General features: G+C 38.9%; 1 protein-coding gene across 1 annotated transcript in view; it reads right to left on the reverse strand.

Moving 5' to 3' along the window:
* Positions 1-977: 977 nt before the first annotated feature.
* LOC102040918 (rho guanine nucleotide exchange factor 10-like) overlaps positions 978-13,011 on the reverse strand; it is a 31,729-nt gene continuing 19,695 nt past the window's right edge. The window contains exons 5-10 of the mRNA XM_031064801.1: positions 12,082-12,161; positions 10,892-10,948; positions 8,147-8,310; positions 4,860-4,976; positions 3,583-3,697; positions 978-1,159 (exon numbers count right to left, since the gene is read on the reverse strand). Of these exons, the coding sequence (XP_030920661.1) occupies positions 978-1,159; positions 3,583-3,697; positions 4,860-4,976; positions 8,147-8,310; positions 10,892-10,948; positions 12,082-12,161 (715 nt within the window). The remainder of the gene's footprint in view (positions 1,160-3,582; positions 3,698-4,859; positions 4,977-8,146; positions 8,311-10,891; positions 10,949-12,081; positions 12,162-13,011) is intronic.

Here is a 13,011-nt window from a genome sequence, read left to right on the forward strand (position 1 = left end):
CATTCCTGCCCACTCGGAGAGCTCCTCCTGGGCAGATGAGCAATATTTGGCATGACTTACACAACTATTACCAGTTTGTTCCAAACTACAAGCACCCCGGGTTTTTTTTGCAAAGGAGGGTAAACTTATTTGTACAAAACTACCCTGGTGAAACTCAAATTCCTATTTGGAAAGAAGAAAAGAACATTCAGACTGATGCTGAAATCTCATATTAAAATCTTACAGTAATGGAACACAGTTTGGTAGTGGCTTTTTACAAGATTAGTACTTCACTCTGTTAAACACAAGAGAAAAGTAAACCTCACCCAAGTAAAAGGTAAAACAAAACAAAAAAATCCCGAAAATATATGGCACTCTCCTCAATTGCCCCTTAGTTTGGTTTCTTGATCATTTTCTTAAGGTACTGACCAACTAACTCAAGACTTGGCACCACAAGAAGTTAAAAAACTCTCATACAGTTATTAGTTGTCAAAACAATACAGTAACATGAACCCAAGGGATTTATTTTCAGCCAAAATTTCTTAACTGATGCTGATTTCAGTATTTTTTGAAGTGATTTCCACAGTGACTACACAGTTTGAGGTGGAAAACAGCAAAATTAATTCTTCTGTAGACTTGGCTTTACTGGGGATGATTTTTTTTTAACCAAGAAAAATCTTTGGATTCAAAGAGGATATTGTCTACATTTAAAATTAAAATCCCAGAGCACCTGGAACAATGTTTTCTGGTTCAATAAAAATGCTTTAACTCCATCCTTTTTTCACTCAAAACCATCACATCTAGTTTAAGTGTTCAGGTAGTGAAACAATATAGTTCTTATAGATAATTTTATAATGCAAACCATTTTGCACCTCTGGGTGAATTCAGGACTGATGCAACTCTATGCACACACACAAATTTTCAAAAAACTACTTATTCAGTTCTGAATTTGATGTCTACTTAAGTAAAATGCCAATATGTTTGAAGATCACAGGCTCCTAAGAGTCACTGGTGCAGAGCAGAAGGGGAGGAAAAAAAAGAAGACCATATTTCCCAAAGCTTACTACCTGCTGCTGTGATAATCCTTCAGGCATAGGAGTCATAATTGCTTCTGCATGCATACAGTCCACATCAATAAATAAATTTTGCTCTTCTTCTTCCAGACAAGATGATCTGTGATCTACAAATAAATAACCAAATATCAGCTTCTAAATGTGGATTGAAAGAATAAAAAAGCAAAACAAAACCAAACAAGCAAAGATTCTATCATCTGAGCACGGAAATAATAAATTTTCACTTACCAAACAAAATAAATTTCCTGGCACTTCTGTATCATCTGGGAAATCACATAAATGTTACTACCAATAGGTACTCTAATAGAGAACACCTTTCAAAGGCATCCTATTATCTCCCAGCTGCAGACAGCCTAACCATCTTTTGCTTGACCACTGCTCCCTCCTCTCAGCCAGGAGAATGGGGCTGTCCAGAGGGCAGGACATGACAACTTGGGCTAAAGCACTACAGCCCCAGGGACAGCAGTTTTAAAATAAATGATCACTGGGAAGAAACTGAAGACACCCATATCATGATCCAGCTAAAAAAATTCCATACACCCTTCTATAGCTGAACTAAAGTAGCCAAGTTAACCAAAAATTTTGTTTCCATCCGAAAGGAGTGAGTGATTCTGCATTGCTCAGCAGGTAAAAATTTAACTGAAAAAGCACCACCGAAGAGCACTGATAGGTGGCAGTACATAGCCAGGCAAACAAGCAGACCCGAGTAAAGGAGACATAAAGAACAGTATGAGAAACAGAACAAAAAGAGAAATAAGGGAAGCAGGTCTGATGTCTGGGAGAAACTTGTGAGTTTAGTTAAGAAATTTTTCACTAGCTCCCTGCTGATTTGGAAAGTGGATATGAGATTCAGCCACCCACAGGTACACTGGGTCTGCAACCTAATCTCTAGAAATGTAAGAAGGAATGCCAGGTCCATTGTAACACTGTTCTGCAGATAATTTTCATCTGTTCAACTGCAAGAAGTTGAGGATACACTTTTTCATCACCTCATTTTGTGTACCTTTCTATACTCAAGCTGTGAATTAAGTAAATTGAGAAGCAGTCAGAGGTCATGACAGACATGTAAGATGTGTCCTGGCCCATACAGCAACTTTATGTTACCTCTCTCAATAAAAATATTTTGTTCCAGCCTTGTGGTTTTAGCTTCCTAAAATTGTAGTTTTATAAACTCTGAAGTTACTACCATGCAATTAGTTGGGCAGACACTTGAGCAGAAAGATACACTATCTCTCAGACTTATCCTGAAAAAGAAATTAGCTTAATTTACCACCTGACTCTTGAAAAAATCACCTGAGGACAGGTGCTGCCATGGCTCATGACAAAGGACTGTCACTTTCTCTCAACTCCAGAAAGAACACAAATACTTCTGTGGCTTTTTGATTTTACATCACTTTCTGTTTTCCCAACCCAAATTCAACTTTCATCAAAAATCATCAAACTGATTAAGCAGTACACTTTCCCCCTGCTTTCATTCACTCTTAAACATGGAAAGCATTACTCCTTACCAGTGATGAACTTTTTAAAATACTCAGCTACTTCTCCACTGAAAGCCATGTCTTAACAGCACATTCTCCTGACATTCAAGAGTTATTTGATGGAGGACCTGGACAGACTTAGTAACTATGCTGATTTTGACTGGGGTAGAATTAATTTTCTTCACAGTGGCTAGTATGGAGCTACATTTTGGATTTGGACACAGGGGTTGATAATATAGAGATTTTTTTTTTTTATTGCTGAACAGGGTTTACACAGAGCCAAGGCCTTTTCTGCTTTTCATACTGCCATGCTGGTGAGGGTGCATGGCAGGCTGGGAGGAGACACAGCCTGGACAGGTCACCCAAACTGACTAAAAGGATATTCCAGACCATATGACATCCTGCTCCATATATAAAGTGGGAGGAAAGAGGAGTAAGGAGAGGGGGGCGTTTGGAGTGATGGTGTTTGTGTTCCAAGTAACCACAGTGTGTGATGGGGCCCTTCTCTCCTGGAGATGGATAAGCACCTGCCTGCCCTTGGGAAGCAGTGAACTAGTTCCTTGTCTTTCTTTGCTTGTGTATGGCTTTTATGTTCACTATTACACTGTCTACATCTCAACCCACAAGTTCTCACTCTTACCCTTCTAATTCTCTCCCTAGTCCTGGTGGTAGTGGAGTGAGCAAGTGGCTGTGTGGGGTTTGGCTGCTGGCTGGGGACAGTAACTTAACATCTCTTCCATACTCCCATCTACCAGTACCTAGATCACACTGCTTGGTGGGACTTGTTGTTATTGTTCTTAAATTGATCCTTCTCTGTGGTCCTCAGGTTTCTCAGGTCATACAGGTTCTTGCCCCAAACAGAAAAAACTGGTCAAGATGCACTGACCATACTGTCATCTGAACTGAATATTATACCATACATTTTTGATATATATCTGATTTCTTGCATCTAGCTCTCAGCTCCCACTACAAAAAATTGCTAGGCCATTCATCTTCCTTCCCAGAAATTACTAGAGAATGTAACAAAGAGAAACACTGTAAATAGCATATACCTTGAGAAATGAAAGATTTTGTCCGAATGAAGGAACGACCCTTCTTCACAGCTGCTTTTGTCTTTTCAAGTCCATCTTTGGTACCTTCTCTAGCAGCTCTCATGAGCTTTTGCATCTGCAAGATAAAAAATATAGTCTACATGTTCAGTGAATAATAGGAAAGCATCTGAGCCTGCACACTTTTAGGCTATCAATATTGTCCAAAGTCAAATGACTGTACAGCAAGTAGAGAGAACCATGAAAGCTCAGAGCCAAGCTCCTGTATTTCAAAATAAAATAAAAATTGGAGACAAGGACTTACTTCATGGCAATACTGTATGCAAGTCTAAAAGAGCAGAAATGTTTAAGAACCCTTCTGCATTCAAACATACTTTAAATAGTCTCAAATGTTATCTTATGGAACAAATACCTACTACTCACAGGTCATTACTGGCCAGAGGTCTTGTCCATCTTTCAGTGTCCAAATAACTCTTCCAAAGTATTTCTGACCTAAAGATAATCCCCTAGACTCAGTTATATATTAACTATATTCTTAAACAAACACTGTTATGAAGGAAAAAGTTACAACTAATAACATCATTCATTGAAGAAATGCATTGATTAATAAGAATTCCATAATCTTACAGTACACTACTGCAGTCAAATGAAAGTTCACGAAACAAAAAAAAAAAAACACCAAAGAATTTTCCTTTGCTGGAAAATGTTTATTAAATACCCTGCTTTGTACTTCTTTCCCAAAATGTCACTACAACAAAAAATCCCCACTACTGTCAGAACACAAACAAAGCCGCCTTGATGCAATCAGGCAATTTCTGGGTTTGAGACTGAAGCTTTTTGCAAAAACCCAGTCTGTTCATGCCAGTTCCATTCAAAATGGAGAGCAGGGAGATTCCCAATTTGACCCTGTGTCACTGCAGAGCTAGGGCGAGGCTAGCCCCATGGAGCCATGGTCTCAGAGAGACACTAGGGTTGTACACCTGGCTCACACTCTGAGATAAGGGCACCAGTCATCAGGGAAAGAAAATGCCCTATCTCATTTTCTGAGACTGCTAACATTAAAAGTAAGCATGAGAAAAGGTCCTTGACCAAGTATTTTTAAGAATATAGCAATATTGCAGTCTTTAACTTAAGACTGCACAATAAAAATTCAGCACATTCAGAATTCATTTCATACAAATTATTGTCTACTTTTTCAAGCTATTAATAAAAGACAACATTGTCTGTGTTGGAAAAGCAATTATTTAAATGTAGGTAGTTACAAAAATCAACTACACTACCTTCAGCTCATGTTTTTGCTTTAGTTGCTGAATCTCTACTGCTCCCACAGTGTTTGACATCAAATCTTTCATCTTTTTTTCATAATGCTCCTTTAAACGCGTTAGGTCATGAGAAAGCTACAGTGTATAAAAAGACACAATCTTTTCAAAAAGCCATAGCGAGAACTGCATGCTAAAGCACTCACATAAATCATGCACATTGCCCCATCTATCTACTGACACAAAGACAGCTAAGGGAAAGCTATCACTGAGGGAAAACTATCACTGAGGGAAAACTATCACTGAGAGAAGCTCCAGTCCGAGGAAGGGACCATCGCTCCTGGGCACTGCTGAGCTCCGCCAGGTGCTTTTCTGTAAAGACAGGGGCAAAGCCACTTAGACTAAGGCAACTAAATTGTGATACATCTTAATTGTATTGTGCCTATCTCTTAAAAACCACATAGAAATGATACATCAGCCTTAACCATAAGCATTATCCACTGGAGCACAAAACCTAGTCTATATTTCAGACTATCCTTCAAAACAGTGAATCAGAAGAAATCTAAGAGACTGAGGAACCTGTGGAGATTACTGGAACCTGAGAATATGGAAACTGACAGGGCAGTGAGTCAGGTAAGGAGACACTAACAGGATTCATGTTCTTGGGGTTTCCACAGGCATCATAGTCTCATTGTATGAACTTGGGTGTAACCATCTCATACATTAATATATTCATTTGCAAGGTAAGGAAACTATCACAGAGAAAGGAATGCTCTGGAACACTAATTACCATTTGTTAAACATTTTGACAAAGGTAGATAAAAGAGGTTAAAACACAACCAGGAAAGAAAGAAAAAAAAAAGAGGAAAATATTTGGTGTGCCCTATAATAGAAGTCCAGTGGAAAACCCCTCAGCTTGATATCAACAGAGTTATTTGGCAAGAGATCAAAGCCTTAGGGAAGAGAAGGCCTACTGAGTTGAAAACAAAGCGACAGGCCCAGCATGTAGTTCCACTAGGCTGGGTCAGGATGCAATTACTTCTAACATCATGATTCTGGCATTACAGCAGTATAATAAAGAATAGCATCTGGTTCATAGACAAGAAATATTTAACAGCACAAAAACCTTCCCTTCTTAAAATAAAATAGTAAATAAATAGAATAATAAGAATTATAATGAAAAGGTGACTTCAAGGGAAGTCATACCAGCACTTAAAATTAAAAATCCCACATCCAACCTTGCTGTACTTTTCAACTAACATTAAAATTATAAGTAGGGCAAGTCCCTCACAGGCTCTGAAAGGCTACAGAAGGTGATGTGCTGGGAATATACAGTACTATCCATTACAGGACCTGAGGAGAAGTGAAAATTAGTACAAGCAATGGATACAGAGAAAATGTAAATAAAGAAGAGTAATGTCTGCCTGTGCTGAAATGCCAATGCAGGGAGGACTGAGGTTGGCTTTTTGGGTTTTTTTGGGTTTTTTTCTTTTGTTTGGTTGGGTTTTTTTGTGGTTTTTTTGTTTTGTTTTGTTTTTGTTGTTGTTGTTTTCTTGGTTGTTTGTTGCAAGGGTTTTTTGGCAATCCTAAAGTTTCCTTCCTCACTCTCTGCCAAAACCCTTCCCTAATTTCCTAATTTCTCCATCTCCCAGCAACCCATCCAGGTGCAGGAGCCTATGTGACTTTTCCATCCACCAGCTCAAGTGTTCCTTACCTCCTCACACCCACCCTCACAAGGCAATCCCCAAAACCTTTTGTTACAGGCCTGAAAAAGCCATCTGCACGGCAGTACCCAAGGGCACACCCCTCTTCTCTCATCACTCCTCAGTCTCTTGCTCAGACACTCTGTGCCTGATCCTGGTGCAATCACATTCAACCACTGCCAACAGTTTTCCATGACAGATCAAAGTAAACTTTTAAGAGTTCCAAAAAATGGCTTTAAACCTTGCTTTGTTCACATATGATAAATAAATTCTTATGACTATGGCCAAAGCTGAAGCTAGGGATAACAAGAGAAGATTAAAACAAAAAAAATAAGTCAGCAGCCATGTTAAGGCTTACACACTCACATGCAAAGTAATTTCCTAGTCTCTTCCAAGGTATTTAAAACAAAAAAAATTCAAACTCCATTTTTTCAGTCTTGTTAGAAAAAACTGCAAAACAAACAGCTGCAACAGCTAAGAACGTTCTAGTCAGAACAAAACCAAGACAAAACCAGAGGATGAGCACTCAGCTTACAAAGTGCAGATTTGGGTGGGCTCAAGTCTTGCAGTTAATTGCTCATTCCCTGATTTCCAAAGGACGTGTAGCAAGGATGGAGGTGAGGGGAGAGCAGATTACATGTACTGGAGGGAAACACAGACAGTAAGGCTTTTATTCTCATCAAGTTAAGAAACCTGCAAAATGAAAATAAGGGTCCCATGAAATAACACCCTGTCTGCAATCCCTGCACATTCCAGCCACGGGGTGCTGAGGCAGCTCACAACACACAGTTGCCAAGCGGCTCTTGGGGGTCTGTCCCCAGTCAGCACACACTGGGAGCCTCTCACAAAGAGGATACTCAAGAAGAAGAGGAGCCAAGGTGAACAGAAGGCAAGAGCCCAGGGCCTCTCTCCCTGTGCAATGGGAGAGGTGCAGTGAGGACAGCCACGTGTGTCACCTGTGCCTTCCTGCCTCCTGCAGAACACATGGAGCCAAAGGCACGAGACCTGAGAAGTGGCACAGATGGATCATTTTAATCATGCTGCCTCTCTTCTCTCCTCTCCTAACAGGTAGAACTCTCTTTGATTACAAAAATCTTTTACTTTCAGAAGTTTTTTAAGTTCAGTCACTTTCAAACAAGCAAATTGATGCAGATCTAAGACAGAAAGCTAGGGAACACTGGCAAAGAGTTTTGTGACTTTTGAGCACCTAAAGATCTCAAACCATCAATTCTTGTCAGGCTTGTCCCATTTATTCTTCACATTATTTTCCACATTTATTTACCACTTACACTAATCCAGCAAGTGCAAAAGAAGAGAAGGTAAGGAACTGCCCATAAGAAAAACAATCTCATTTTTAATTTAATTTTTATCCAATTTGAGTTGTATCTTTTTTTTGTACGAAACTTCTGTTTAATATTTTCATATCTTCTTTTCCCTGTTACATTTTGTTATGCACTGTCACTTCCACACTGATTCACATCTCCTTTAAAAAGATGCTGTTGGCATTAGAAACTGAATTGAGGAAAAAAAGAAATACAGGAGAGAAAGGGAAGCGTTGGAAACCAGGACAACCTCAATGACTGAGCAGCACTGCAGGATACATACATGTCTCTTGTGGTTGCCTCGCAAAAAGGAGCTGGGAATTCCATTTTTACACTCAGAATCACTCTGTTCTTCATAGCTTTCAAACTCACTTGAACTCCACCCGTATTCCAGCGAGCTGTTTCCACCATCATCACCATTTTCAACGTCATCATAAATCATTTCCTCTGCAAGAATTAAACCAAAATAAAAAAAGCTACACTGAAATGTATGTTTGTTCAAACACTGGAAAACTTACTCAGGATGTGCTACAAAGAATTGTACAGATTTCTGTATGCACATTAAAAATTTTGAATTAAATCCAATATTCAAATAGCCAAAGTGGATTGTCTTTGTTGAAACAGAGTACTAAAAAAGGACAGTGTTATGGGTACACACCATGATCCTTTTAGAAACATGTGCTACTCAAATGACACTGTTGTGTCCAAATCCCACAAAATTATTTAGAACTTCAAAGGAAGTTTAAACTCTAACTGTGAATAGACATCTGCACTGAGAAACATCATCCTTCCACATTTAAGCTTGCCATTTGTCCCTAGAGACACGGTAAAAAATGCTAAAACATGGCAAGAATCAAATGAAAATGTCACTACTTCCAGCAGAACAGGTCAGACCAAAGCAGCAAGAAACATGTTACACAATGGTGTTTTATGACTCATCACCACCAGTCACTGGAAGTCTCCCACACCTGGCAGCTGCCTTGCTCATGATTTACTCTAAAAACCTGAAGTATTAACCTTTTCAAGACATAACCTTTTCAAATCTGTATTACAAAGGCTGACTGAAGTACCTCCTGTTAAAGACACAGGTCTTTCTATTGGCACAGATGTCGAGAACATAAAACTTACTCAAAATAAAATGGCAAATTTCGAGCCAATTTCTTAACAGGAAACAGGAATGCACTCTACCTGCAGCATCATATGTCAGTACAAGTGGAAAAGTGTGGACATGTCGTGGTACAACACTTCTATCAGGAATCCCTATTGTCAGAAGTTATGATGCAGCATTTACAACTGTCTCCTATTAAATCCAGGAAACAGCAGCTGTGCTTTTATTATAAGATTGACATTTCATTTAAATAGAGAAAAAATATGTACTCAAAAGAAAAGCCAATATGTTTTACACACGCATCAAAACCCTGGATTTTAATATTAACACTGGAATCCTCTGTGTTAATTATAAAGGATTTAATTAGTCTAATTTGGAAGATTCAGATTTTCAATATTTTTTTTAAATCCCCATGCATATCAAGAGTGTCCTTAAAATATGGTTACTGAAGAAGGCATCTTAGTGGTAAATCTAACACAATGAGTAATTTAAAAGAACCATCATAGTAAGTCAAAATAAATCAAGAAGTCTAACTCCTGTGCTGTGAGCTTTGGGGCAGGATTTACCCCATGACTGGGTGAATTTATCTTGTCCATGTGGCAATGTAGATTGTCCCACTGAAACTTTTTTTGGAATAGTTGCATCTCCCTGACAAAATATACAAATAATAAACATCAAGATCGTGAATGTAAGATGAAACTTCCCTTACTACCTATTTCCTCAGAATCTTTCAATGTCTTAGAGGACAACACGAAAATCAAAATTTTAATTGGTGTCTTATGGGTTAAGCTAAACAATCTGACCAATATGCTCAGCAGAGCTTTGCCCCATATCCCATATCCCACCCAGCTCAGCCACCTGGGCCTGGTACTTGTTTCCTGACTGATCAGCAACAGCACAAAGATGTCCCTGCTCAGAGCAGCAATGAGGGAACTTCCAGTGATATAAGCATTCAAGTCATGAATGTAGCATGGTTCTTTCCAATAATAAATTTAAAAAATTTAGTAAAAATTTGTAAAACACCTTGCCTGAACACTACTAAGGAAAAAAATTAAACTGTTACAGCTTTAAAGATTAATGTGGGTTTCACACAGCAAAGCTCGAGCGTTTTCTTGATTCATTAACAATTTCAGTATCAAAGACCCACACCCTCTGAGAGCCACGATGAGTAAGATGCTGAGCTCCCAATAAGCCAATTCACTCAAACACAAAATCAGTCAGTAGCAACTGATCTTTAGGCAGACTTCACTATACCCAAAAACTGCAAAACAAAGCTGAGTAAGAACTCAATGAAATATGCTTCTTGAGCCCTAACTCCATCATTTCCAGTAAAGGTAAAATCTTGACTTCAGCAACTACATTGAGATCTATTCTGCCCCCTCCAAACATGGTCACAACCATCAGGAGTGAACCACTTCAATGCTGAAATAAAACATTTGTGTAGAGTCACAATCAGGATGGTGAACAGCCACCCTGGACCATCTCTTCCATCTATCAAGCATTTATATATTGAAGGGGACTTTCAAGGAAAGAGCTTCTCTCTATCACCATGACAATGATACATTATCATACATCATTTAAGGATTTAAAAGACCATTTTCCTAACCATCTTGCGTTGTTCAGGGCACTACAGCTACAACACCCAACACTGTAATTCTCTAATATGCAGAGTACTCAAGCATTTGGAACAGTATCTATAAAACAAAGTAGAATCCAGCTTCTGAGACGAGCAGTATAGGAGACCTGCTGAGATAGTCTTTTAAGTATTAGTATAATTCTGAACTCTGTAAGACCCACCAATTATTGACACAATGGTAAATCCATTTACATATATTTTAGGCACTTAATGAACGTATCTGTTTAGTATACATGCACATAATTCCATTTTGCATTGCTTTCAACATTACAAAGACCTCAAACCTGGTTCAGAGTCTGAATCCTCTCTTGGCACATCATCATAAATTACCTCATCGGGGTCTAAAATCAAGACAGAAAAAAAAAACCAACAAATGAGAAACTTCCTAAAATTTGAATGGGACCAAGTATCTAAGAGGCATTTGGACAAAGCCCTTAACATGCCTTTAGCCTTTGGTCAACCCTAAAATGGTCAGGCAGTTGAAATGCTGTAGGTCCTCTCCAACTGAAATATACTATTATATTTTTAAAAAGTTTGGTTGTATTGGTATATATTAATACAAGGGAGATATGACTCACTCTCTACTAGCATTTTGCCTGCACATCTAATCATTCAAATATGGTAATAATGCACAAATATTGCAATAATGCACAAAGTAGTATATGGTATTTGTGAAATTTCAGTTTTATCTGCATTGCTTATGATGACCTTTGGTAGCCAAAACCAAAAATCCACTTCAAAGCTAGTGTTTCTCCCTCCTTCTTACAGAAGTATGGTATGTCCTCTGCCTGTTGAAGGCTGCTCATTGCCTTACTGAGTGGCTGTAGAAAAGCTGAAATTGACTTTGTAAAAACTAAATGTAATGATTATCACAGTAAATTAAGAGGCAGAATGGCAAATTCTTCAGTTACTTCACAAAATATGTAAGATGAACACCAGCCCAGTGGGAACAGCTGAGAACAGGCAGGATAACCTGTCCTCAAACCACACAGTCTCTGTGGTTTAAAATGCAGCTACCAGCCAAGAATCAACAGCACACACCAAGACAGTGGCAATTCCTTCTCTTCCTCCTCCTCCAAGTACTTATCTGCCACTACTGCACAAGAAGAACAATTTCAAATACAGTCACAGATCAGACTCTGAACTGGAGCTTATTTCCACTGCACATGCATTGATAGAGCTAAATGATTTCCATAACACATGATTCCATAGACTCCAAAAGGTGGAAAAATGAATGTTAACTTCATTCTAAAATACAGTTTTATTAGACTGTTGAATGTTCTACAGCTGAATGTTTTATTACAGAATGTTTTATTACTGTTGAATGTTCTACAGCTTGGTTCTGGAATCTATCTAAAAACACACAATAAAAGTGAACATGGACATTCCCATAAAATCCCACACACATACTGCTGATCACAACTTAAAACTGACCACCTTCCACAGCTGTACTTCAGTGTTCACTGGTACTTACTTTCCATCCATGCTGTATTTGCAGGATCTGCAACCCATTTGGCCAGGGCATCATCCTCTTTCTTGGTCTGGTTATCTTCACTTGAAAAAGAGGCCACAAAAATAAAAGAACTAAAAGTTACACCACAATGTTTTTAAACATCCATGAAGACAAGACAATAAATGTATTTCTGCCCTCTAGTTTCCACTCCAAGGGCACTGATTAGTCAAAAATGTTGCTTCAGTGTGTAGTTGGGTGATGAATAAGCTATTCAAGTTAATAGTCTTACAATTTTAGTCAGAAAATCGAAAACACTTTCTTTACAATCTTAAAAAATACTCTGCTTTTGAGTTCATCTACCATAAAACAGGAAATTCTCTCAGAAACAGTGAAGTGAGAGCTTCTTTTTCATGGTAAATAGGACAAAGATATTCTGGGTTACATCAGGAGCCATCAGGCAGAGCTGCTCCCCTCCTCCACCTGGTGCTGGTGAGGCTGCTACAGCAGCATGTCCAGTCTTGGCTTCCCAACACTCCCCTGCTAGAGAGCTGTGGAGAAAGTGAAGCTACCTCTAGAGAAATGTAGAGAAACTGCAGTGAAGGACTAAAGCTTATGGATTACAAGGAAGGAAATAAAAGACACGGAGATTATTTAGTCTGATGAAAAGGATGTTATGGGGTGACCCAAGAGTAGCTACAACTATCCAAAAGAGAACTATAGAGGTGAGGGATTCAGGGTTATTTTTTTGTTTGGGTTTGTTTTGGGGATTTTGGGGCCTTTTTTTGTTTTAATGCCAGACAAAGGGGGAATGGTCAACAGACTGCTCACTGGGAGATTTGGTTTGGACATCTGGGGAGGTAGGGGGGGAAAGAGGGGAAGGGAAGGTAGTACAGCAGGGAAGACTGCTTGAGGAAGCTGCAGCACCTCCATCCTTGGAGGGTTGAGGGCTCA

This window comes from Geospiza fortis, unplaced genomic scaffold (assembly GCF_000277835.1).
Source record: "Geospiza fortis unplaced genomic scaffold, GeoFor_1.0 scaffold927, whole genome shotgun sequence".
Classification (NCBI taxonomy): domain Eukaryota; kingdom Metazoa; phylum Chordata; class Aves; order Passeriformes; family Thraupidae; genus Geospiza; species Geospiza fortis.